The sequence below is a fragment of the Phoca vitulina genome, unplaced genomic scaffold (assembly GCF_004348235.1).
Source record: "Phoca vitulina isolate PV1807 unplaced genomic scaffold, GSC_HSeal_1.0 scaffold19, whole genome shotgun sequence".
NCBI lineage: Eukaryota > Metazoa > Chordata > Mammalia > Carnivora > Phocidae > Phoca > Phoca vitulina.
Genome location: NW_022589722.1, coordinates 31267711 through 31294290, shown reverse-complemented (window position 1 = coordinate 31294290; position 26580 = coordinate 31267711). Strand labels below are relative to the sequence as shown.

Here is a 26580-nt window from a genome sequence, read left to right as displayed (position 1 = left end):
TGCACGATCCCAAATACGGCTGCCATGCGTCTCCTTTTAAACGATGTCTGTCCCCAGGGGGCCTGCCGGGTGGAGAGCGCGTGCACCTTCCACTACTGTCACTGCAGAGGTTCCGCCAGCCGTGCACTGTTCCCAGCAGAGCGTGAGCCTCCCCTTTCCCACTGTCACTAAAGTCAGCGCTCCGTCATGAGAATCATCTTCCTGGAGCAGGAATAAGCGAGAATACGGTGGGCGGAAATGTGCTCCGGGGTAAGGACTCGCCACACGGGGAGGCTTGTCCAATCGAGGGCACAGCGGACACCCCATTATCCCGGGCTGGCTTCAGTGTTGCCTGGAAGGATAGTGCGTTCCGCCGCCATTTCTCCTCAGTGATAGCAGAGGGTACCTGAGTGGACCCCACGTTTTATTTCTTTGTATCTGCCCTGCTGATACTTGTTGCAGTTCTTTTTTTTTTTTTAAAGATTTTATTTTTTTATTTTAGAGAGAGCGCACATGAGCAGAGGGAGGAGCAGAGGGAGAGAGAGAATCTCTAGCAGACTCTGCGCTGAGCACGGAGCCCAACGTGGGACTCACTCTCAGGACCCTGAGATCATGACCTGAGCCGAAACCAAGAGTCGGATGCTTAACCGACTGAGCCACCCAGGCGCCCCTTTCCTGCAGTTCTTAATGCAGTGTAGAAAATAGGGAGGTGGTTCATATACATTTCCAGATTTTTAAAAAATCGTCCTTTTTAATATAATAGGAGCCTCTGCTTTAAAGAAATAGAAACTCAGAATTTTTTTTAGAAATGTAGCTGACTGCCTTAACTGAATTTCAAGCATTATTTGATTTGTGTATAGCTTTTAAAAGTGGGCACACTGTGTATCTCATAATGTCTCCTGAAAGCCCTCCAGGCCCAGTGGACTGGGTGTTATGCTTTATCATGTCTAAAGAGTTCATTGCACAAAGATGTGACTGCTTTGTCAGCTAAAGAGAACAGTTTTCTCTAGAGGAAAAAAAAAACACACCAAAAACTTTTCTAAATACAGCTTTTTGGGATACAGCACACTTACCTGTAATAACAGATCCATCAGATCCTGGGCCACTTCCTAAATACTGGTATTCTGTAAAACTAAAGCTTCCAGAACTGTCCTCACCAATGGATTGAGAAATCTCTTGGATGTTTCCCATTTCTTGTAGAAATTCTTCAGATAATGGGCTTTCCAGATCATCAGCCTCGAGTGGGGAGAGGGGGCAAATCGGGCTTTCTGTGTCTACCATCTTGACTAGATGGTTCTGGAAATGTAGCCGAGCCCCAACCTGGGAGGAGAGAGCAGTAACCAGTGAGACAAACACAGAAGAATACTTTTCCTTCAATGAAAACATCCTTTACCGATGACGACCCATTAAATTCATAATCTAAGAAGGAACAGTGTTGACCACCTTTTCTCAGCATGCCTCTTGATAAGCATGCTCAGAAAATGAAAATCTTTCAACACAACCTGTTTAAGGAGACAAAGCCAATCCTGCGAGAATCATTCACCCGCTATTGAGTGCACAGGGAGTGCTCAGCTCCACCCACCAGATCTGAGCTGGAGAGAAGTGGCAGTGGGACACAAAGTCCCCGCTTGCTTAGAACACCTGTTTCGGTGGGGACATAGACAGCAAGTAAACAAACACACGTGTGGACTGCATGGTGATCCGACAGCATGGTAGGAGCAGATGGAGAATGGACACTGCCTTACAGGGGGACACTGCCCGGCTGATCCGGGGACAGCAGGACCTGAGAGGGTGAGCTGTGTAGAGGTCTTTGGGGAGAATGTTCCAGCAAATGGACAGCGAGCACAAAAGCCCCACAATGAAAGCCTTCTAGGAAAAAGCAGGCCAGTGTGGCTCAGCGGAGGGGCACAGAGAGAGCAGGAGGGACAAGCCGTCAGCATATACCCTGGTGCGATATTCTAGGTTCTCCTTGTACCCCAGGGGTAACTCATGCAGGTTGTCCTTAAAAAATGATTGCGCACTTGCAGATACATCATAGAGTTTAAAAAACCTAACTAGGTGAGTCCTTGACAAAGCTAGACTGTTTCAGCCAGCAAACAACAGAATACTCCCCGGGTGGGTACTGTTATGAGCTGAACTGTATCCTGCCAACATTCCTATGTTGGAATCCTGACCCTCCGGACCTCAGAATGTGGCTGTATTTGTAGAGAGGGTCTTGAAAAGGCACTTATGTTAAGATGAGGTCTTTAAAGTGGGCCCTGATCCGATCTGATTGGTGGCCTTATAAGAAGAGGAACTTGGGACACATAAAAAGAGACACCAGGGGCGCACATGCACAGGTGCGTGGCAGGTCCAGTTGCCCGAACTGCCCTCCCATCTCTGTCCTCCTGAGGTCCTGCCTCAGGTCCATCCCTGGGCCTGGCAGTCATGCATCGCTCAGCGACATTTAGCTTTCGGGAACTGCTTTCCCATCTGAAGCGGTCCCAGTGAAGCTCACGGCTAGCGGCACCAAGAGGCCCCGAGGAAGTGCGTGCCATCAACAGCCAGGGCTGACCGAGAGGGGCTGACCGCGAAGCGCTGCCATCACATGGTGACCACAGGACGCCAGGCTCACCCAGCCGAGTGAGAACACTATTCCAAAGCAAATCCACGGAACGTGCTCTTCTAAAACATTTTCACAGTGCAGCCCTGCTTCAAGTAAACATCTTTAAGTGCAAAGATGAAGGGATGTTTCGACTTCCTTTAGGAATGAAAAATGGGTACAATTCACACATTTTTGTGAAAGTCACATCTCATGCTTAGAATTCGGACAATAAGTTCTCATGGTTGACAATAACACACAGGAAAAATAAAAGAGAACCATCAGCCTTTCATAAGATTTAAAAGACTTTCTATGTAATCTATATTTCTATAATCAGGCTGTGAATCTGTGCATTTTTTTATATCATATTTTATTCTGCATTATATCTGAAGGCAGGTTTCTTCAAAAGGCAAGCAAGACAGTGGGGTAAGTATTACTTAAAATATTTTTCGCCATGAACAAAAGATTAAAAACTTCGGTCACTGCAGTCACTGCAGTCCAATATTAACCATAAAGTTGAGCCCAGTAAGTATCAGCTCGCCGGGCAGAAGCCGTGCGGCCAGTGGGGCTGTGACCACCTCCTCATCAGACCCCCAGTTCTGCAAGGGAACACGCGTGTACACAGCAGCCTTTTTCCTCCTGCAGATATTCTGTCTTCCAACCAGGAGCGTCAAAGCTGGAAGAACTGATCTTTGACTATAAAATGATGTTCGTTTCCTTGTCATTACATTCAGGGAGTTAGAACACTCTTAGCGTTTTACTTTTCAGTTGCTTTTAAAGCATACCTGAGACTCACTTAGAGGAACGTCGGTCTTGCTGTTAATGAAGAGCTAACAAGATAAAATCCCTCCGCAAAGTGAGGCAACACTGTCCTGAACTCTGGCCAGAGGACTGGTGTTTGCACAGATCACTGAACACACCGGCCCTTTCTTGTTTCCGGCTGGAGCAGATAAGGCAGGGCTCCCTTTGAGGGCGTCCCCAGGTAGAGAGCCGAGGCGGCTGGGCACACACCCCACCCCACCTGCCCTGTGGCTCCTGGCGTGCCCTGGCTCCCGGCCCTCCCCCCATCGCTGTGGCTTCTGCTCAAGCAGCAGAAATATCACAGGAAGTCTGGCTCTAAAGTCCACATGGCACGGCCACTGCCCAGTTCCTCGAGGAGAGCAAACCAGACACCAGTTATGGTGTCCTCCGCCCCAAGTGCTCTGGAGGGACAGACAGGCACATCAGATGATCTCTTTTCTCAGCCGCTCCCAGGCTGGCCAAGGAGGTGAGACAAACGGCTGGAGGAAAAGCCGAGAAGGCCAGCAGAACTCCAGTGGGTCTTCGGTTTCCTCATGCAGAGAGGCTTCCACGGGGGCCGAGAGTCTGGGGAAAGGACAGTGGAGCTCCCGGCCCGGCTCCCACCAATATGCATGTTCCGTGTAATCCTGACGTTCCTTCCCGAACCCGAGGCCTACCGGGGCGCTCTCTCAACACATCTTTTCTTTCCCGCCCAACTTAAATGTTAGAGCTGCATCTTGTTATTTCAGAAACTCAAATGTAAACTGCTGAAATTCTCCTTTTAGGTCTCATTTACCAATCAGAATATTCCTTTGAGCAGAGTATACAAAAACTATAGAACATTAAAAAAAGAAAAGAAAAGAAAGAAATGACAAGAAAGAAGGAAGGAAGGGAAAGAGAGACAGAAAGAAGGAGACGTAGATACTATTACCATTTTGTGTCACTGAGGGCAGGTGAAGCACTGGAAGGATTTCAACACTAACCCACAACCTTCACCATATAGTATTTTCCAAATCACCAACTCTTAGATGGCATGACTTTTTAAAAGATTAGGCTAAAATGAGTTGCTAATGGCATGATGAGCTCTTACTCTGTGAAGCCAAGCAGGGCCCAACACACCCTCCTCTGGGGTCCCGCAGCACCTGGGCTAGATTCTGACAGAGCCCCAATTATATGCAGCATGAGAACGTTTCACGTCTGCCTTGAGGGCAGAGAATGTATTTTGCTAATCCCTGTATCCATAGTTCTCGCACAATCCTTATGGTGCAGGTGTCCAGTTTCTGTTTCCAGCGCCTAGCTAAGATGGGCACAGCATGTGCCCCCGCAGGTGACCCCAGCAGTAACTTGGTGAAAGTCTGTGAAGTCTCCCTGGGCTCTGTGTTAGCAAGTGCGGCCTGCCATCACCCAGATGGCACAGACGAACCCAGCGTGTCCAAAGACAACAGAACGTAAGGTTATCTAGATCAGAAGTTGGCGTGGTTCCGCGTTGGGAAAGTGATCAGAAATTTGCACAGTGATGTATAATTACCATCGGGACTTAAATACAAAGCATGTAAGAGGGAAACGCAAGTCTAAGCCTCATAGTGAACAATAAAGTTCCAAGTCGGCAGGAAAGAGCTTGTGTCAAACAGGGATGGAGGGAGCGGGGCTGCCAGCCGTCAACCCCTTTACCCCGAGGGAGAGGCCTTGGGGTAGGGCATGAATGGATGATCAGCTGACTCTCCACCTTAGAAGCGACAGACAGAGAACATGGGAGAAGTTCTGTGGTAACATAAAGTAGGTGCTTTGACTTTCACTTCATCAAATGCTTGGAATCAGAGGCCAAGGAGGAATCACGTCCTTGTTGGCTCCTGGGGCTGTGACAGGGTCTGACCCGTCTCTGCACCCCTACATTACTAACGGAATTTCTTGGACCTGCCAGGCCCTTCGTAAATATTTTCTGAAATTAAATATTAAATAACAGCTCGATATTGTCCCAACTGTCAAAACAGTTTTATACGCTATGGGATCAGATACTCAAGAGAAAGAACAGATGGAGCCGGGCTTGAATTTCCCCCACCCAGTGCTTGTACCCGACACAAAAGGGTCCGAATACGTAGTACCAAGCCTGGGACTTTGCTACTACTTCTCGTTCTGTAAGCAACCCTAACTTATCACACTGTAAACCCCCTCGAATTATACTTAATGTGCTTGCTAATGCCACCTTACAGAAACCTATTTACATTTTCTGTTGCGAAATTAAGTCTGATAAGACTTCACTGAGTGGTCCAAAGGTAAAGGATGGGATTTTTGTCAGAGCAGTACCACTTCCATGGCAGAGAAGAGCTATCAGGCAAGGAATTTTTCCATTTTCCACCAACTGTAATTCATTACCTAGTCAGATTCTTTATACTTCTCTGTATACCTTTTTTTTTTTTTTTTTAAAGGTTTTATTTATTTGACAGAGAGAAAGACAGCCTGAGAGGGAACACAAGCAGGGGGAGTGGGAGAGGGAGAAGCAGGCTTCCCGCGGAGCAGGGAGCCCGATGCGGGGCTCGATCCCAGGACCCTGGGATCATGACCTGAGCCGAAGGCAGACGCTTAACGACTGAGCCACCCAGGTGCCCCTTCTCTGTATACCTTTTAGATCTTTGATATTTAGAGCCTTCAGCTGAATTTGTTGGGCTAGCATTTAAAATAACATTTCAAAATAAACAGAGAAGCACTACAAAGCCCTCTGTACCCTCACCCGGCGCCAGAAGTTCATAGAAATTGATTAACCACTGCCGCCTGCCTAATGTTTAACGTGCTTCCAAAGTCAGTGCAGAAAATGCCTCCGATAGAATCTGAAGCAGAGCACCAGAGTGTGGCAGTGGGTGTTTTAATGAATTAAGCCAAAGGCGGGGTAATTAGGAGTAGTTTGCACACCAAACAGATTTATCTGGGGACATCTAAGATCTTCCCCAACGACGCCTAAGGCATTGGCATTTTGTAATCAAAAGAATTTGGTGTGTGAAAATGGCTATGAGTCTCTGCACCTTCATCTTTAAAGGTGCAAGGAGAGGGGCGCCTGGGTGGACAGGCCTGAGCATCCGACTCTTGGTGTTGGCTCAGGCCATCATCTCGGGGTCGTGGGATCGAGCCCCGCGTCAGGCCCCCTGCCTAGCATAGAGTCGGCCTGAGATTCCCTCTCCCTCTGCCCCTCCCATTCATGCTCTCTCTCTCTCTCCCCCTCCCTAAAATAAATAAATAAATCTTTAAACAAAGAAAAAGGTGCAAGAAGAATGTTCCCAAATACTTTCAAGAAAACTGCCAGTTTCGCACAAAGTTCACACTGGATGATAGTATCTATCTTCACTTCAAACCCGGCAAACTTCCCATTTTCCTGAAACCGGGGCTCTTGTTTTTAAATCTCATCTTATTTTTGTTGGTGGTGAAATTAAAATAATTACAGGGAAAGCTGTAACTTTGCACACATCGTGTGCCTGTCACAAAATGAAATCTGAGCTGAGAAGCTTGTCGCAAGAATCGGTAGTCACCGGAGATGAGATTCGTGTTTGCCACACAAAAGCTCTGCTCCGATGCAGACGGACGCCCAGCACTAAAGCATGTACCCGGCAGGGGACAGAGAAGCGAGAGGACCCAGGGCCTCCCCTGGGGCAACACCAAATGATGACATTTGGGAACAAGGGAGGCCCTGCCTGGTGAGAGCAGAATGACATCAGACACCCAACAGCCGACTCTGTAAGGCTGAGCCTTCATTTTTTGGGCTCAACGCATGCTGGTCACCTTTGGGTGGCGAGATCACGTTTTATGAACTTCCGGAAACACGTGAGTGTCCACCTGAGCTGGTGACTGGCTTAACCCTGGACAAGACACTGGAAGAGGCAATCTCAGCCCAGGAGGGACTCACAGCCCCAGGGCAGAGAGGGAGCCGGAAGCACTGGCTGAGCCTCGCCCCAGTAACAGCCAGATGTGTTGTGCTAAGTTCCCCAGTACCCGGGCAGGGCAGGTGGTATCCGCCCCATTTCCAGAGGAGAAACCCAGCAGTTCAGAGAGGTAAAGAACTCGTCCAGCTCACAGGGGAGGAGACACGAACAAACACGACTGCAGAGGCTGAAATGTGGGGAATCCTGGGGGGCAGGGCGAGGGGGGTCCAGAAAGGCTCCTTGAAGGAGGGGATGCCCGAGTTGAATCCCAAAAGATGACGAGAAAGCAATGCAGAAAACAGTGACAGGCACGAGGCTAAGGGAGCAGCCATGGGCACGGTGACCTAAAGCATCATCAGTAAACAGCTGAGAAGGGCCGCACCATCCGCTCTGAGACTTGTCAGTTCCATGCTGCTGCGTAACAAACAACCTACAACGTAGTGGCTTGAAACACAACCAGTACACATGCTTCCCAAGTCTGCGGGTCAGCAGTTTGGGCCCCGTCTTCAGAGTCTTCAGATGCGCAGTATCCCACGGTGAGTGCGGGGACTGCATGACCACACGTGTAAGCTCTACAGTGTTACTTCTGCCACGTGCTGTGGCTCAGGGCAAGTCACAAGGCAAGCTCAGATCCCAGTGACGGGGGAATACATCCTAGCCCTGATGCGGGGGGCACAGAGATCTTGTGACTGTTGCCGATGCAGCACAGGGGGAAGTGGGGAGGGATGATCGGCAGAAGCAGGAGAGGTGGGTGGTGGTGGTGCATCACAGCTCATCGCGGGCAGGGGTGTGGTCCTCGGCCTCTGAGCCGTGGGAGTCAGGGCGGGGTACTGAGCAGCCATGGGGCATGGCAACACCTGCATTACTACGTCCTGGCCACAGGGTGGGACCTGCTTGTAAGGGGGACAGGACGAGAAGCAGCCAGAGTCCTTACGAGACCGACCGTCCCCAGGAGGGGTGTTGGGAGGGAGGACCGGCAGAACACGCGGGGCTAACACTGGTGGCTCCCCGCAGCTGGATGCGGGACAGAGTCAACGATAAACCTATGCTCTGGCTCAGGCACCTGGGAGGATGAGGTCACATCCATGGAATCCAGGACAGCAGGAGGAGGCAGGTTTCCCAAGCAGAGGGAGCTGTGACCGGTGGAAAGACAGCGAGGGCCATGGTAAAGCAGCTGCAGGGTTTCTGAGGGACACACAGGCTCGACCCCTCTAGCCTCCCCGCTGCCTCTGGGAAGTCACCAGGCAGCCAGCAGCGTTCTCCTTTACGGTTCTTGGCAGCGGCTAGGGAGGATGCAAGTCCCACCCTCAGGGGACAGGGCAGTGCTGCGTGTGACCTGGGTTACGTGACCACATTTCTTAGAGTCGCGGTTTCAGTACCCGTGGTCAGGGTCAATTCTGTCTGCACAGCAGGTTGTTCTGAGTGTTTGCAGAATGACGGGCACGTGGCCCTTCCCCAAACAATACCGTCCCCAGAGGCAAGACCAGGCCTCGTTCAAGTGTATGCACAAAACACACCCTTGAATGCACCGAGCTGAACACAAAAGGAAGGGGGAAAACCCTACCAGTACCCAAGAACAGAGGCCTGAGACACACGAGGATTCACGTCCATCCCTTAAACCAATGACGCGGACTGGAGCAGATCACACGGGGGACCAGCAGCGTCCAGCCTATGGATGTATTTCTGTCCTGCCAACCCTGTAGCCTCTAGATTCTCAGCCAGATGTGCAAGACTAGCTTTAAGGAAAAAAGCCCTTTTATCTTTAACTCCTAGGGGACAACTCAATGGAAGTCCAGTTCGCTCAAGATCAAGAGTAACCGAGTAGAAAGACAGTTACTTCTGGGGTAGTGCTATGTCCTGGAGGTTAACTTTGGTTTTATGATTTCAGGAAGTTGATAAAAAAAAGTGCCCATTTTTAAACTTTTTTCCTTGGACTTCCTCCTTCAGTTTTCAGATTAAGGCCATGGTGTTGTGTTTTGCCAGAGCAGACAAGTTCTGGATGCATTTCCACTTCTCCCAAGTCTGGCAAAAAGCAGCATGGGAAGAGGAGAACGGGGTCAACAGTAGAGTTCTGAACTAAGGGAACTCCAAGGAAAAACACTTCTCACTCTATTTATAGAGTTACAGGAAATGGTCAATGCCAGGAGTTTCTGATGAGGGCATAGCCTCTGCGGCAATGCTCTGAGCACCCAGCACCCACTCGCCCACGGAACCATCTGGGAATTCATCATCAGCTCCTTCTACACTCAGAAGAACGACTTTTCCAATATGGGTCAACTTTCTGCCGGGTGAGAACTGCTTTTATGACAACTTCGTAAATAATGCTACGTAACAAAGACAGTAAATGTGTCCTCAGAGTTTCCTGCTTTCAGCTTTTCTTTTTTTTTTAAGATTTTATTTATTTGAGAGAGAGAGAACGAGAGAGAGAGAGCATGAGAGGGGGGAGTGGGAGAGGGAGAAGCAGACTCCCCGCTGAGCAGGGAGCCCGATGCGGGGCTCGATCCCGGGACTCCAGGATCATGACCCGAGCCAAAGGCAGTCGCCTAATCAACTGAGCCACCCAGGCGCCCTGCCTTCAGCTTTTCTGACTAAACTGAATGACGGGTGTCTGCTCGTTCTCATTCTGTGTTCTGCTCTATGGCAAAGTAGACCAAAGAAAAAAGCCCCAGTATGGGGTAGTTCATATAATGTTTTCGCTGGTTTCATCCTTCTCCATAAGGATAGAGGGAAAGGAAACACTTCCTCTCTGCACTGGTTCTATTTACATAATAGACATATGATACTAGAATTGTATTTCTTGTGTCACCAAGATGTTGTGTCTCTCTGCTTTATTGGTCTGTGCGTGGCCTGTAATGGGCATTTAAGACACAGCTGACGAGGACATCGCTCTTACACTTGAGGAGTTCCTCGTAACTGGGGAGGGGTAGAAGGGGCAGCCGGACCCACAGCCTCACCCCCATTCTGCTGGGGGCCTCCCACCCTCCACCTGCCCCCATGGCAGGGGCCTGAAACATCTCACCTGGGAAAGTCTTCCCTTAAGGGGGAACGCCTGCAGACACCAACCATGGGCACAGCGGGGGCTGTCCCCTCCCAGGCTGACCTCTGCAGCAAGCCGGCTGTGACTCTCCCCACCCTCTGCCCATGACCCCAGCCAGCTTTTAAGCTCCTCACTTTCACATGGAGGTAGACAAGCCCCAAATACCAGACTTTTTCTGAGGAAGGCCTCTGACATGAAAGAAAGAGAGCCAACCAACCAACAAATCCGGAAAGATCGACTTGGAGAAACAGAATACAGGAGGAAGAAAAGGACAAAACCAGGGGCACTGGTATTAATATCCCTGGAAAGATAAGACACTGCCTTTGTGGGAAGAGAAGAATATGCCATAAAAAGGAACAGTCAGAGAACTGAAAGCTCTCTTGGGGATTAAAGAACCACCATCACAAACTTAATCAAGAGTGCTCAGATGGAGACTTCTGAGATGACGGAGAAAGCCAGGGGGCGGCCAGCAGGCCAGGCGAACAGCAGGAGGCCCGGGTGAGGGAGGTGAGCACAGGAAAGTAGCGGCAGATGAACTCAGGAACGTTTCTCAGAAATGAAGGCAGTGGGGGAGTCCACCAGGTCCGCCACAGCGTGGGTGAACACAGACCCACCCCAAGCTCATCGCAGGGGGCTCCAGCACACACTGGGGACAAAGAGAAGCTCCTACAAGATCCCACAGGCTTTCCAAAGAGGGAAGACATGTCTCGTGCAAAAGATCAAATACCAGATGCTTTTGGGTTTCTCAAGAGAGCGCTAGAGACGAAAGAACAGGTCAAGCCTTCTAGGATGCAGAAGGAAAATTGCTTCCAACTCATTACTAAATCTTCAGATAAGCCATCCATCAGGTGGGCGGGTAGAAAAGATCCTATGCATTCTTTTCATGTGGTGGCTGTGTCTCTGGGACTCTGGACTCTCTCCCTCCGTAATGCTTGGTACTTGCCTCGTTCTGGGGGGATTTCTTGGTGGACGTGGTTTTTTGTACAGGTCTGGAATTCAACTCTGGAACGGCACCTTTTCCAGCCATCTAACTTGTCGAGCAGCAAATGTTGCTTGTACGCTTCAGGTCAGCATAGTTTTACAGACCCCTCTGGGCCAGCTTTAGGACCTGGTCATCGTTGGCCATTATCCGGACACAACACCACTATCCAGTAGATTCTGACGACATTGATGATGGCAGGAGCACTTCTGGGACCCTTATCGCGTGCTGAGACCGTATGAATGCACTTCAGTCTTTTAACAACCCCATAAGGTGGGCACTCCTAATATGCTTACTCTACTGACAAGAAAACTGCAGGACAGAGCGGTGACAATAACATGCCCAGGGTCACACAACCAGTGAAGCTGCGGTTCGAACCCAGACAGGCAGCCTTGGTTTCTGCTCCGAAGCACCATGCAACTGTCCCCTGCGTTACATGTCCCAGAGCTAATGTTCGTGGCTTTAATTCCCACTACCAGTGATTTCGAGATGTGATAATCTGGTTCCTGATTACCTGCAAGGGCTCCCCTTCCCAGTTCACCTATGCTGAGCGCGCTCCACTGTGTCAACGTGATCCTTTGCTAGAGTCCTTGTAAAGTTTAGAGGTGAAAAAAAACAAGCCAGCATTGCTCTAATTTGTTTTTAAAATAAAGACTGGAGGAGCCCCTGAGTGGCTCAGTTGGTTGAAGCGTCTGTCCAACTCTTGATTTTGGCTCAGGTCATGATCTCAGAGTCCTGGGACTGAGCCCCGTGAAGGGCTTCGCGCTCAGCGTGGAGTCTGCTTGGGATTCTCTCTCTCCCTCTCTCTCTGCCCCTCCCCCTGCTCTCTCTCTAAAATAATCTTTAAAACATAAAATGAAGAGTGGAGGTTTCAACTAAAGGCAAAATGAAATGTGGGGCTTACTGGAATCCTCAGTCCTTAGGCTGCTAATTGTTGCAAAACTAGTGGAGAACCATCCCGTCAGCCAGCAGATGGAGTCTCGTCTGCAAGTATCTTCATGTGGGGCCACTTGAGGCTCAGAGGAAGACCTCAGAACTGACACTTCAGGGCCAGTGCTGACGAGCCAGTCGCTTTGTTCTGTTTCTAAAATCAGCTTTATGAATGTCATGTAAGGGGCATACAACAACCTGTACATATTTAAAGTATTCAATTTGGTAAGTTTTGACATATGCATTACACCTGTGAAACCACCACCATCATCCAGATAATGAACGTATCCATTACCCCCAAACGTTTCCTTGTGCCCTTCTGTCATGCCTCCCTCTCGTGCTCCATACTCCTGTCCCCACTGACCTGCTTTCTGTCACTGCATCTTCTTGAGTTTTATATAAATAGAATCATACAGTATATGCCCATCTTGCCCGGCTTCTTTCACTCAGCATAATTATTTTGAGATTCATCCACGTCGTCATGCATATCAATTGCTCATTTTTCTTTATTGCAAAATAATATTCCAATATACAGCTAGCCACAGTTTGATCATCCATTTACCAGTGATGGATGTTTGAATCATTTCCAAGTTTGGGCTGTTATAAATAAAGCAGCTATAAACACTCACGCACAGTCTCTGGGTGGACATATGCTTTCTTTCCATTGGCTAAATATCTGGTCATGGAATTATTGTATCATACAGCAGGTGTTTGTTTCATTTCTTAAGAAACTGCCAACGTGTTTGCCAAAGCGTGTGTGTCATTTTACATTCCCACCAGCAGTGTTTGAGAGCTTCAGTCCCTCCACACCATGGCCAACAGTTGACGGTCTTTCTATCTGAGCTCTTCTAATGGGTAGATCGTGGTATTATACCATCACCATGAAAGTCATGAACGAATGATGTGGAGCATTTTCACACTGCTACCCATACACCTTCTTTGGTGAAGTGTCTGTTCCAATCTCTTCTCCATTTAAAAAACTGGGTTGTTTATTTTCTTGTAGGTGAATTTTCAGAGTTTTTTTTTGTTTTTGTTTTTTGTTTTTTTCCTGTATTCTGGATATAAGTCCCTTATCAGGTTTATGCTTTACAAAGATTTTTTTTCTCAGTCTATAATTTGTGTTTTCATTCTCCTAAAACTGTCCTCTGAAGAGCAAAAGGTTCATTCCAATAAAGTCCAATTTATCAATTTTTCTTTTACAGATTGTGTTATTGGTGTCATATTTACAAAATCTTTGCCTAACCCAAGGTTATGAAGATTTTCTCCTGTGCTTATTTTAGAAATTTTAGAGTTTTAGATTTTACATTTAGAACTATAATCTACTTTGGGTTCATATACAAAAATGGTATGGATCAAAGTTCATTTGGGGCATATAGATAGCCAATTATGCTGGCACAATTTGTTGAAAAGATAGTCTCAACATAAGATTTCTGGACAGTATTGCCTTTGTACCTTTGTAAAAAAAATCAGTTGTTTTATTAGTAACAATTGTGGAATTTTATCAAATATGTTTTCTGCATCTATTAAATAATTATAGAGTTTTTTTTTTTCATTCTGTTAAAATGGTGAATTACATGATTTTTTTTTTTACTGTCAAACCATCCTTGCATTCCTGGGCTGAACCCCACTTGGCTATCATATAACATTCTTTTTATATATTGTTGAATTCACTGTCCTAAAATTTTGTTTGGAACTTTTGCATCTATGTTCATAAGGGATATTAGGCTTTAGTTTTCTTTACTTGTAATGCCTTTGTCTGGTTTTGGTATCAGATAATGCTGGCCTTCTAGAATGAGCTGCAAAGTACTTCCACCTCTTTGATTTTCTGGAAGATTTTTGTGTAGATTTTGTATTATTTATTCCTTAGATATTTGGTCGAATCTACCAGTGAAGCCATCTGAGCCCAGAGTTTCTTCAGGGGAGGGTTTTTAAGTACAAATTATATTTATTTAATAGATGTAGGGCTTGTCAGGTGATCTATTTCTTCCTGAGTTCAGTTCTGGAAGTAATTTGTCCTTTTCATCAGAGTTGTCAAATGTACTGGCATAAAGTTGTTTATAATATTCTCTTGTTATCCTTCTGATATCTGTAGAAGCTGTGGTGATGTTGCCTCCCTTGGTCCAGATATTGGTCCGTGACTTTTCTTCCTTTTCTGGATCAGCCAGGCTAGAGGTTTATCAATTTTATCAATTTTATTTATCTTCTCAAAGAACCAGTTTTGTGTTTCATTGATTTTCTCCATTGTGTTTTGGTTTTCTATTCATCGATTTCCACTTGGATCTTTATTACTCCCTTTTTTCTGCTTACATTGGATTTAATTTTCTTTTCCTAGTTTCTTAAGGTCATTGTTTGAGTCCTTCCTTCTTTTCTAATATAGGTGTTTAGTGTTATAAATTTCCACTTAAGAACTGCTACAGCAGTATCCCACAAATTTCCATATGTTGTTTTATTTTCATTCAGTCCAAAGTACTTTCTAATTTCTTTTTTGATTTCTTTATCAACCCATGGATTATTGGGAAGTGTGTCAGTTCCCAAATACTTCTTGATTTCCCAATCATGTTTATGTTACTGATTTCTAACTTAATTCCATTACAGTCAGAGAATCTACTTTGTATGACTTGAATTTATTTAAATTTATTGAAACTTGTGTTATGGCCCAGAATATGATGTATCTAGGCAGACCCACAGCAGTATGTACTCTAGTGTAATTGTTCCCCACTATCGAGACAAGATCCTTCTGAGTACCCTATCCAATTCCCTTTGAAGTATGAGGTTTTCCAGACTGGCAGGTGAAACAGGCTCTGTTCCTGGCCCCATGTGAGCACCGGGCACTGTTCCTGGCCCAGTGTGAGTGCTGGGCACTGTTCCCTCTCATCCTCGCGTGTGGTTCTTTCCCTGGCCTCCAGCAGTTCTGCTCACATGCACGCCCCGATCCTCACCTCAGCAGATCTATGGGGTTCTCTCGACGTACAGCTTTCTCCTCTGGTACTTTGCCCTGGGAACTCTAGACATTTCAGTCTCTCTGGACTCGCGGCTTCACCTCCTCACCTAAGGGATGTTCCTCCTCCCTTGTCATTGCCTGTCGGCTCTCGAGTCACACCTCCCACCCTGGCTGTTTTCCACTCACATCAGTACAATTCATTGCCTGAGTCCATGTCTTGAAAAACACTGCTTCATATGATTTGTCTGGATCTTTGGTTGTCTCGGGCAGGAGGGTAAATCAGTTTCTGTTATTCCACTTTGGGCAATGGAGCCAATCATTTTTACCCCCATAGAATGAGTTGGTTATACGGCCACAGCCAGTATTTCTCCATTTAAAAAAATCCATGTCCCCTTCTGATACATAGAAATATCTCATATCCTCTTTTAATATTGTTTTAAGTTTTTAAGTAAATTAATTATTAGACTATAATTTTACAATCCACCCCCTCCTCAGAGATCCTGCTAAGCCTCCTTGGGTCTATACCTGAGATTCTGCTATACCTCCTTGGGCATGTACCCATGATTCTGACATATCTCCTGGATATACTTGAGGTCCTGATATAGCTCTCAAGATTCTGGAACATCTCCTTCTCCTCACACATACTCAAATCCCTGCTTAGACTCAACACTGAGCTCTACCTAAAAATCCTATTTCTCAAGAATACTTAAGATTGGGGCACCTGGGTGGCTCAGTCATTAAGCGTCTGCCTTTGGCTCAGGTCGTGATCCCAGGGTCCTAGGATCGAGCCCCGCATCGGGCTCCCTGCTCAGCAGGAAGCCTGCTTCTCCCTCTCCCACTCCCCCTGCTGTGTTCCCTCTCTTGCTGTGTCTCTCTGTGTCAAATAAATAAATAAAATATTAAAAAAAAAGAATACTTAAGATTGTTCAGAAGTCATTTTGAATCTTGCATAGTATTTTCAAAATTTCACATACAATATTGTTGTCACTCTGACACAATGTTAAGATTAACAAATGCTGAATAAATAGGGAAGGCAGAACACTAACAGGCTATTAAACAGATTTTTAAAAAATGTACTAAAGGGATCACGAAACGATAAAATGATTCATCCACTAGGAAGTTATGACAATCCTAAATATGTATGTACCAAACAGGCAAACCTGAAAATATGTGAAGCAAAAACTTGTAGGGCTGGCAGGAGAAACAGATGCCTCCATATTAGAGCAGGGGCTCCAACCTCCCTCTTAGCAACTAATAGGACTGCTAGAGAGAATGCCAGCAAGGTTACAGATCTGAGGAACACAACTGACCAGTAGGCTCTAACTGACATAAATATAACACTCCATCCAACAACAGCAGAATACAATTTTTTTTTAAGCATCCATGGAACACTCACCAAGACAGATCATATCCTGGACTATTAAACGAACTTCAACAAATTCCAAAGAATTGAAAGCTTATGGTGTGTATTTTCTAATCACCATGGAGTCAAAGTAGAAGTTAATAACAAAGATAATATGAAAATCTCTAAATATTTAAAAATTAATCAATACACTTCTGAGTAATCTATGGGTCAAGAGAAAGTCACAAAGGAAACTTAAAAATACATAGAACTGAATGAGAAAGAAAAAAATCAAAATATGTAAGATGAAGTGAAAGCAGTGCTGTGAGGGCAATTTATAACATTAAATGCTTACAACAGAGAAGCTGAAAGTCCTAAAATCAATAATCTAAGTTTGTACCTCAAGAAACTAGAAAAAATAATAGCAAAATAAATGCAAAGCAAGCAGAAGGAAGAACATAATAAAGGTAAGAGCAGCAGTCAAAGAGATTGAAATCAGGGAAACCACAGAGAAAAGCAATGAAACAAAAGGCTGATTCTTTGAAAAAAAAAATCAATAAAATTGATAAACCCCTAGAAAGACTGACAAAAATCAAAAGACCAGACACAATCACTGATATCAGAAATGAAACAGGATATCATTACAGACCCTGCAACAAGTAAAAGGTTAATAAGAAACTACTATAAATAACGTTAGGCTCATAAAACTGACAACTTGGAAGAAATGGATCAATTCCTTGAAAACTACAAACTACCAAAACGTAACCAAAATGAAATAGACAATCTCGATAGCTCTATAACCATTTTAAAATTGAATTTGTGATTTGAAAAAAACCCTGAAAAAGAAATTTCCAGGCCCAGCTGGTTTTACTAGAAAATTCTGTCAAACATTTATTTTTATTTTTATTTATTTTTAATGTTTTATTTATTCATGAGAGTCAGAGAGAGAGAGAGAGAGAGAGAGAGAGGCAGAGGCAGAGAGAGAAGCACACTTCCCACCCAGCAGGGAGCCTGATGCAGAACTCGATCCCAGGACCCTGGGATCATGACCTGAGCCGAAGGCAGACGCCCAACCATCTGAGCCACCCAGGCGCCCCTGTCAAACATTCTTTTTTTTAAAAAGATTTTATTTTTGGGACACTTGGGTGGCTCAGTTGGTTAAGTGTCCAACTCTTGGTTTCAGCTCAGGTCATGATCTCAGGGTCCTAGGATTAGGCCCCAAGTCGGGCTCTGTGCTCATTGTGGAGTCTGCTTGAGGATTATCTCCCTCTCCCTTTGTCCCTCCCCTCACTCGTTCTCTCTATCTCTCTCTCTCAAATAAATAAATCTTAAAAAAAAAAAAAAAAAAAGGATTTTAAGTAATCTTCACACCCGATGTGGGGCTCGAACTTACAACCCCAAGGTCAAGAGTTGCAAGCTTGGGGCGCCTGGGTGGCTCAGTCGTTGAGCATCTGCCTTCAGCTCAGATCATGATCCCAGGGTCCTGGGATCGAGCCCCGCATCGGGCTCCCTGCTCAGCGGGAGGCCTGCTTCTCCCTCTCCCCCTCCCCCTGCTCGTGTTCCCTCTCTCACTGTGTCTCTCTCTGTCAAATAAATAAAATCTTAAAAAAAAAAAAAAAGAGTTGCATGCTCTACTGACTAAGCCAGCCACCTCTGTCTACTTAGTCTACTAAGCCAGCCACTAAGCACCCCTCTGTCGACCATTTTAAAAAGAATTAACACCACATCAATTTCCTACAATCTCTTCCAAAAAATAGAGGAGAAAATTCATTTTCATGAAGCAAGTATTACTCTGATACCAAAATGAGCAAAATCAGTACAACAACAGCAACAGACAAAAAACTATAGACCAATATTGTCTGTGATCTTGGACATAAAAATTATCAAGAAAATATTAGCAAACCAAATCCCAAAATACATAGAAAGAATTATACACAATGATCAAGTGAGATTTATTCCAGGTATGCAAGGCTGGTTTAACATTTGAAAATCACTCATTGTAATCCACGATATCAGCAGACTAAAGAAGAAAAATCATATGATCATATTAACTAATGCAGAAAACATATTTTATAAAATCTAAAAAATCATAAAAAATTCTCAGTAAGTTTGGAATAGAGAAGACCTATTTCAACTTGATAAAGAATATCTACAAAAACCCAACAGCTTACTTAATGATGGAAGCTAAATGCTTTTCCCCTAAGACTAGGAACAAGGCAAGGATGTCCACTCTCACTACACTTGTTCAACATAGTGCTGGAGGTTCCAGCCACTGTAATAAGGCAAGAAAAGGAAATAAAAGGCATATGAAATGAAAGGAAGAAATAAAACAGTTCCTATCTGCTGATGACATAATTGTCTAGGTAGAAAATCCCCCAGGTACCTATGAAAAACCTCTTGGAACTTTAAAGTGAGTTCTTCAAGATTGCAAGATCAACATATAAAAATAAATTATATTTCTATCTAGTAACAATAAACATGCAGAAGTGAAAATTAAAAACAATGCCACTCCAAAGAAAATAAAACACTTAGGTATAAGCTTAACAAAACATATACAGGATCTGTATACTGAAAATTACAAAATGTTGATGAAAAACATCAAAGAGGGCGCCTGGGTGGCTCAGTCGGTTAAGCGACTGCCTTCGGCTCAGGTCATGATCCTGGAGTCCCGGGATCGAGTCCCGCATCAGGCTCCCTGCTCAGCAGGGAGTCTGCTTCTCCCTCTGATCCTCCCCCATCTCATGCTCTCTCTCTCTCTGTCTCATTCTCTCTCTCAAATAAATAAATAAAATCTTTAAAAAAAGAAAAAAAAAGAAAAACATCAAAGAAGACCTAAATAAAGAAGAAACATGCCACATTCATGAAATGGGAGACTCAACACAATAAAGATGTTAATGCTCACCAAATTAAGGGTTTAATATAATTCTATCAAAATCCCAGCAAAATATTTTGTAGACATAGACAGGTTTACTCTTAAATTTAGATGGAAAGGCACATGCCCTAGGTAAGGCTAAGATAATCATGAAAAAGAAGTATAAGGTGTGAGACATGACTCTACTTAATATTAAGTAATCAAGTCTGTAATCGGGACAGCATGGTACTGGTGGAGGGATAGACACATAGACCAAGGGAACAGACTAGAAAACCCTGAAATAGACCCACACAAATATACCCCCCAATTGACTTCTGACAAAAATTAAAAAAAAAAAAATTCAAGAGAGGAATGACAGCCTTTTAAGTAGACATCCATGAAAAAAGAGAAAAGAAAAAGATTTTCAACCTAAGTCTCACAACCTAAGTCTCCCACAAGAATTAACTCAAAGTGGATCATGGACTTAAATGTAGAATATAAAATCATAAGACTTTTCAAAAAGACACAGCAGAAAATTTTCTGGATCTACGGCTGACTAAAAAGTTGATCTATGGCTTGATACCAGAAGCATGATCTCTAAAGAAATTGATAAATTGGTCCTCATAAAAATGGAAAATGTTTGGTCTGTAAAAGACTCTATGAAGAGCCTAGAAGACAAGTACATTAAGAAAATATTTGCAAATCACATATCTGACAAAGAACAAGTATCCTGAATATATAAAGAACTTTCAAAACTGAACAATAAAAAGCCAAAAATCCAACTAGAAAATGGGTAAAAGACAGGAAAAGACATTTTACCAAAGAGGATGTACAGATGACAAAACAAGCATATGAAAAGATGCTTCGCATCATTAGCCACTAGGGATATGCAGATGAAAACCACAATGAGATATCTATGCAGACCTATCAGAATGGCTAAAATAAAAAATAGCACCAACACCAAATGCTGGTAAGGATGCAGACAAACAGGATCACTCAGACATTGCTGGTGGGAACATATAAGGGTACAACCACTTTGGAAAACAACTGGCCAATTTCTTTTTTTAAAGATTATTTATTTATTTATCTATTTATCTATTTATCTATTTGACAGAGAGAGATAGCAAGAGCAGGAACACAAGCGGGAGGGTGGGGGGCGGGTGGTGAGGGAGAAGCAGGCTTCCCGCCGAGCAGGGAGCCCAATGCGGGGCTTGATCCCAGGACCCTGGGATCATGACCTGAGCCAAAGGCAGATGCTTAAAACAACTGAGCTGCCTAGTCGCCCCTGGTCAATTTCTTATTAAACTAAACATATAGCTACCATATGACCCAGCAATTGCACCCCCGGGCACTTATCCCAGTGAAACAAAAACTTTTGTCACACAAAAACCAGAAGTACAAGTGGCAAAAGAAAAAAAAATCAGCTTGATATCAAGACTTGAAATTTTTGTGCTATAAACACCACCAGGAAGAACATGAAGACAACTCACCAAATGGGAAAATAGATTTGTAAATCATATATCTGATAAGATACTTGCATCCAGAACACACAAAGAACACTTGCAACTCAACAATAAAAAGACAAATATCCCAACTTAAAAATGGGCAAAGGATCTGAATAGACATGTCTCCAAAGAAGATGTACAAACGGCCAGTAGACCCATGAAAAGATGCTTGACGTCATTGATCATTAGGGAGATGCAAATCAAAACAATGGTGAGAGAGCGCTCCACACCCGCTAGGACAGCTCTAATCAACAAGACAATCACAAGTCTTGGTGAAGAACGGAGAAGTCAGAATTCTCATACATTACTAGTGAGACTGTAAAATGATGTGGCTGCTTGGAAAACACTGGCAGTTCCTCAAGAAAGTTAAACACAGAGTTACCATGTGACCCAGCAATTCCACTTCGAGGAAAATGAAGACCTACATGGACACAAAAACTTGTATCTAAAGTGTTCCTGACAGCATCATTCATCACAGCCCACAAGTGAAAACTATCCAAATGTCCACCACCTGATTGTTGGATAAATAAAAGGTACTGTACACAATGTCCTACATATGTATATAGTACTTTTGGCAATAAGAAGAAATGAGGTATGACTGATGGTATTATATGAATGACCCTTGAAAATACTATGCTACATGGAAAAAGCCAGTCATAAAGGACCACATTATAGGATCCTTTTTCTGTGAAATGCCCAGGATATGCGAAGTATAGAGACAGAAAGCGGATCTGTAGTTGCCCAGGGCTGGAAGGGGCACGGATGGAGGAAACAGGGAATGATTGCTGATGGGGATGTGGTTCCTCTCAGGGGTGATGAAAATGTTCTAAAATTAGATTGTGGTAAATGGTTGTACAACCCTTTAAGTAGAATAAAAACCATGGATTTTTTGGTACACTCAAGCCGGTGTTGTATGCATCTCAACAGAGCTATTCCAAACGAAAACAGAAGCCCTGAACATGAATGGTCACAGCAGCTTTATGCATAATAACTCATAACCGCGAACTGCCCAGATGTCCTTCTGTGGGTGGATGGTTCCACAAACTGGTGCCACCGTACCCTGGAACATGCCATAGCAATAAAAAGGACTGAAACCCAAGGACGTGGATGAATCTCATGGGAACTGTGCTGAGTGAGAAAGCCAGCCCCTGAAGGTTACACACCCCAGGATGCACTGTACACAGTGCTAACAGTGTGCTCTGTGTACATTCTTGAAATGACAAAGTGATAGAAATGGAGGAGAGATGGCCAGAGACACAGAAGAGGCGGGGGTGGGCGGGATCCGTGCGGCTGTACCAGCGTGAGGGATCACTGGGTGGGGAAGGCATTCTTTATCTTGTCTGTACTGATGCTAATACCCCACTGATATCCTGACTGGCCCATTGCACTATTGTTTTGCAAGAGGAAACTGGGTAAAGGGTACCGAGGCTCTCTTTGTATTATTTCGTACAACTATATGGGAATCTCCGATTATCTCAGAAGTTGTTTGTTTTTTTTCATTTTAAGAAAGTACTAAAAGGGAGGTAAATTAAGAGTGATTACTTTAAGAAGATGTGAGCTAGAGCCCATATTTTCTGATCTGTAGCTCTCAGAATCCCAATGTGGCAGTAAATGCAGCTGGGATACGTAACGTGGATACCATGTTTTGTGTTTGTGTGCTTTTTAACTTTGTATTTGGAAGTAACTTCACTTGCAGAAAAGTTGCACCTACACAAACAAAACAAACAAAACAAAAACCCAGCCCAAAGAACGCCGTGCACCCTTCACCTGTATCCCCTTACGGTCACTCGACCCAGCTGCGCGGCCCTGCGCCTTGTCTGCGCGGAGGGAGCCCCAGAGCGCGTGTGCGCACCCGCGTGCGCAGGGGTGTGAGGCGCGGCCCGTCTCCCTCAGCGCTGGGTGCGGGGTGCGGCCGGAGGAGTGCGGATGCTCTCTCGTACCGCAGGGCACTGCCCGACTGCGGCACATTCAACAGCGATGCGGTACTTTAACCTCGGATTCATGGTCCAGTTTTGTCACTTGGCCCGATGACGCCCTGGAGAGCGTTCTTCCCTCCGGGACACGATCCGGTCTGGGGTCGGTTCAGCGCTTTGTGTCATTTCGTTTTAATCTGAAACCCCCCCGCAGCTTTTTGCAGTGTCATAAAAATACAGTTCCCTCTCTCCTCCTGTTTTCAAACAGAAGGTAGAAACGGCGTGAACACCCGCCTGTAGCACTAAATACCTACTCTGGGCGGGTCTCCGCGGGGAGACTCGCAGGAGGAAGCCCCCTCCCGAGGCTGGGACCTTCCGCGGGCTCCGGCCTCTCCGGCAGCCCCCACGCCTTCAGCTTCGTCAGGGTGCCGGCCGGAAGGGCTCGCAAGGCTTTCCTACTTGGAGCCAGAGGTTCCCAGAGCTACAGTCACCATAACGCAGAAGGCCGAAAACGTAATTATTCTGTCTATTCCCAAATAAGAAGGGAGCGAAAGGAGCACAAACGGACTCCACCTCACGCTGATGGGAAGCGGCTGGACCTAATTCAAACATTTAGCACCAGAACCTCTGTAACCGTAACCCGAGGGCCTTCTTCAGTGCAGAGCGAACGCGTTCCTCAAGGAACGAGGAGAATGCAACTCACCGAGGCGAGAATGCCAAGCGGACAGGAGCAATCTGTTTGGGGGGGATGGAATTTTCTGCTCTAAAGTAAAGCTCTGCATGAAAATCAGAGAAAGGGGAGACCTAAAGGGTTGACTCATAAGACCCAGCACCGGGGGGCACCTGGGTGGCTCAGTCGTTAAGCATCTGCCTTCCGCTCAGGTCATGATCCCAGGGTCCTGGGATCGAGCCCCACATCGGGCTCCGTGCTCTGCGGGAAGCCTGCTTCTTCCCCTCCCTCTCCCCCTGCTTGTGTTCCCTCTCTCACTGTCTTTCTCTCTCTGTTGAAAAATAAATAAAATCTTTAAAAAAAAAAAAAAAAGACCCAGCGCTGGGGACCTGAAGCGGGGGACTGTCCTGTTTCTGGGGTAACTGATTTCTGTGCTTGCGCCGGGTGGAGGAACCTGTCAGAGCAACGATGCTTTATCTGCAGAAGGCTCGGCGCGGCCACCCTGCCACCAAGAGGGCACATCTGAGGCCAGGGACAGCTGTCACCGTGCCTTGTACCCAGCGCACCCTGATGTAACCTTGGTCTTCTACGTCTGCACAAAATTCTAGCTTAGGGTCCTTTGGCCTGTCTGCTTTGTTTGTTGTTTTGAAAGACTGTGTTCTTCTTAAGTCATTTGCACCCAATCTCCAGCCCAGCGCAGGACACCACTCCCTCCGCCGGGACTCCTGCAACAGCCTCCCAAAGGGCCCCCTCGCCACTTGTCTGCCTCTCACAGGATCTCACTGCCAAGCGCGACCTCGAGGACAGTGCTGATCATACCACCCCCAGTTCCAAATACCTGCTTTTGCAGTAAGGACACAGCCCGAGGATAAGCTTCGTCCAAGGGCACATGGCTACTCAGAGGCCGGGCTAGACCTAAAGTCGGGGTTTCCCTGCCCCGTGAGAGGTGTAGGTCTCTCCTCCATGCCACCTTGCTGGCCCCAGCCGCATGCCCCCAGGCCCTCTGGAAGCCCTGTCAGCCTCAGGACCCGCCTGCAGCTTCTGTCTGTGGTCCCTGGTGACAGCAAGAGGGAGCCTCTAACAGCTAAATCAAAGTGTACCACACCCCCACTCAGCAGTCCCCTCCCCCGTGGCTGTTTTCACATAGAGTATATAACCTTACCATACCCCCAAGATCTCCACGGTGACCTGCTGCCACCTCTGGTCTGGGACCTCACATCCTCTTCCTCCTCTTCATGACATTCCTCCACAGTCACACCTCCTCGTGCTCCGCCTCCCACTCTGCCAGGACGCTTCCCATTCTGGTGTCTGCCCAGCCACCCTCACCGTCCAGTCCTTCCTCAAACGCCACCTTCTTGCCAGGACGCCCCTGGCCACCCTCCCTGGTGCTCCTGACCCACTCACCTGCTCCACACGTGTTTCCCCCTACACTTAGCATCCTCTAGCACACCAAGCCACGTACTTGGTCACTATGCTTATCACCTGTCTGTCCCTGCCGGAGTACCAGCTCTAGGAGCAAGGGGATTTTGTGGGTGTTTGGTTGCTCATATATCCCCAGCGCTTAAACCCATGCCTGACACGAAGAAGGAGCTGAGTAAATATTTGATCTTTTTCTTTTTTTAAGATTTTATTTATTTGTCAGAAAGAGAGAGAGAGCATAAGCAGAGGGAGAAGCAGGCTCCCCACTGAGCAAGGAACCCGATGCGGGACTCGATCCCAGGACCCGGGGATCATGACCTGAGCTGAAGGCAGACGCTTAACCGACTGAGCCACCCAGGCATCCCAAATATTTGATCTTGAGGAATCAATCTTGTCTTCACTTCCCTCTGCAAACCCTGTATTCTGGCCAAAATAAACTGCTCATCATTTGCCAGACTCAACTCACGTTGACTAGCTTCTATACTTTATCCTATTTCTTTGCCCACACATTTTAAGGGAAGCTCCAATACCAATTCTTCCCACAAGCCTTCCCAGACCCACCCTCTCCACCCCCACAGCTCACATCCCAGGGGCTGACTAGTGCCTTCCTGCCCAAATGATCTGTAACCTAAGGCAGAGTTCACCTCTGCCACCGCCCTCTGCTATACAAGCAAGTGTTCAATAAATATTGACTGAATGAATCTAACATTGGCACTAAATTATGAACACCGTTCCCTTGCTTACCAAAAAAACAACAAAACAAAACCCTCAAATCATTTTAAGTAACAAGCCTATGAAAGGAACACCACCAGTGTCTACAGGGCAAAGGCTTGGTGTGGAGCTTTTCTAAAGAAACAAGAAGAATGCAACTCCTGGTGACAAGAATGCTAAGGGAACAAGATCGATCTGTTTAAGAAAAAAATGGAAATTTGTGCTGTAAAGTTCCTGAAGTGCACCCTAAGACATCCTGGGAGGGGGTGCATTTGGGGGCCTCAGGGCCATTCAAACTGTCTGTGACCAGTTCTGAGAGTCCACACTGTTCAGCTGATACCTGCAAGATGCGCACATGCTTGATTTCAGATAGTGGTGCCCCTGCATGGCACATGAAGCCTCTCCAAAGAGAACCAATGCCTTTCCAATACTGCACGTCTCCTCCATGAACATGGTATAACCACTTATTCATTCGGGCTATGTCTAATTTTTAATGTCATTGGTTTTTTGAATGAGAGGTCTTGCATACCTTTTTTAGATTTATTCTTAGGTATACGATATATACATTTTAAATTTAACCTTCAATTAATAGATTTTATTATTTCAAGTGGTTTTGGGTTGACATAAAAATTGAGTGGAAAGTACAAAGAGTTTCCGTAATACACAGACACACCCTAAATAGTTTTCCTGTTAGTAACATCCTGGTACTTTGTTACCATTGCTGAGCCAATATCAATATACTATTGTTAACTAAAGTCAATGGTTTACATTAGGGTTCACTTTTGTTATTGTACATTCTATGCATTTTGACAAATGTACAATGACATGTATCACTATTAGAGTTTCATTGCCTAAAAATCCTCTATACTTTGCCTATTCAGCCCTCCCTCCCCCCAGCCCCTGCCAACCACTGATCCTTTTATGCCTCCGTAGTTTTGCCTTTTTCAGAATGTCATATGGTTGGGATCATACAGTATGAAGTCTTTTGATGTGACTTCTTTCAGGTTTATGATTTTTCTTTTTTTTTTCTTTTT

General features: G+C 45.6%; 1 protein-coding gene across 3 annotated transcripts in view; it reads right to left on the bottom strand.

Annotated features, from left to right (window-relative positions):
- PPARA (peroxisome proliferator activated receptor alpha) overlaps positions 1 to 26580 on the bottom strand; it is a 65494-nt gene that overhangs the window by 23940 nt on the left and 14974 nt on the right. For 2 of the 3 annotated variants that reach the window (XM_032416222.1, XM_032416221.1), the window contains exon 3: positions 1053 to 1299. In XM_032416222.1, coding sequence (XP_032272113.1) covers positions 1053 to 1260 — 208 coding nt within the window. In that variant the 5' untranslated portion in view covers positions 1261 to 1299. Of the gene's footprint in view, positions 1 to 1052; positions 2416 to 26580 lie in introns of those variants that run through there. The other variant, XM_032416220.1, reaches the window with a different exon arrangement.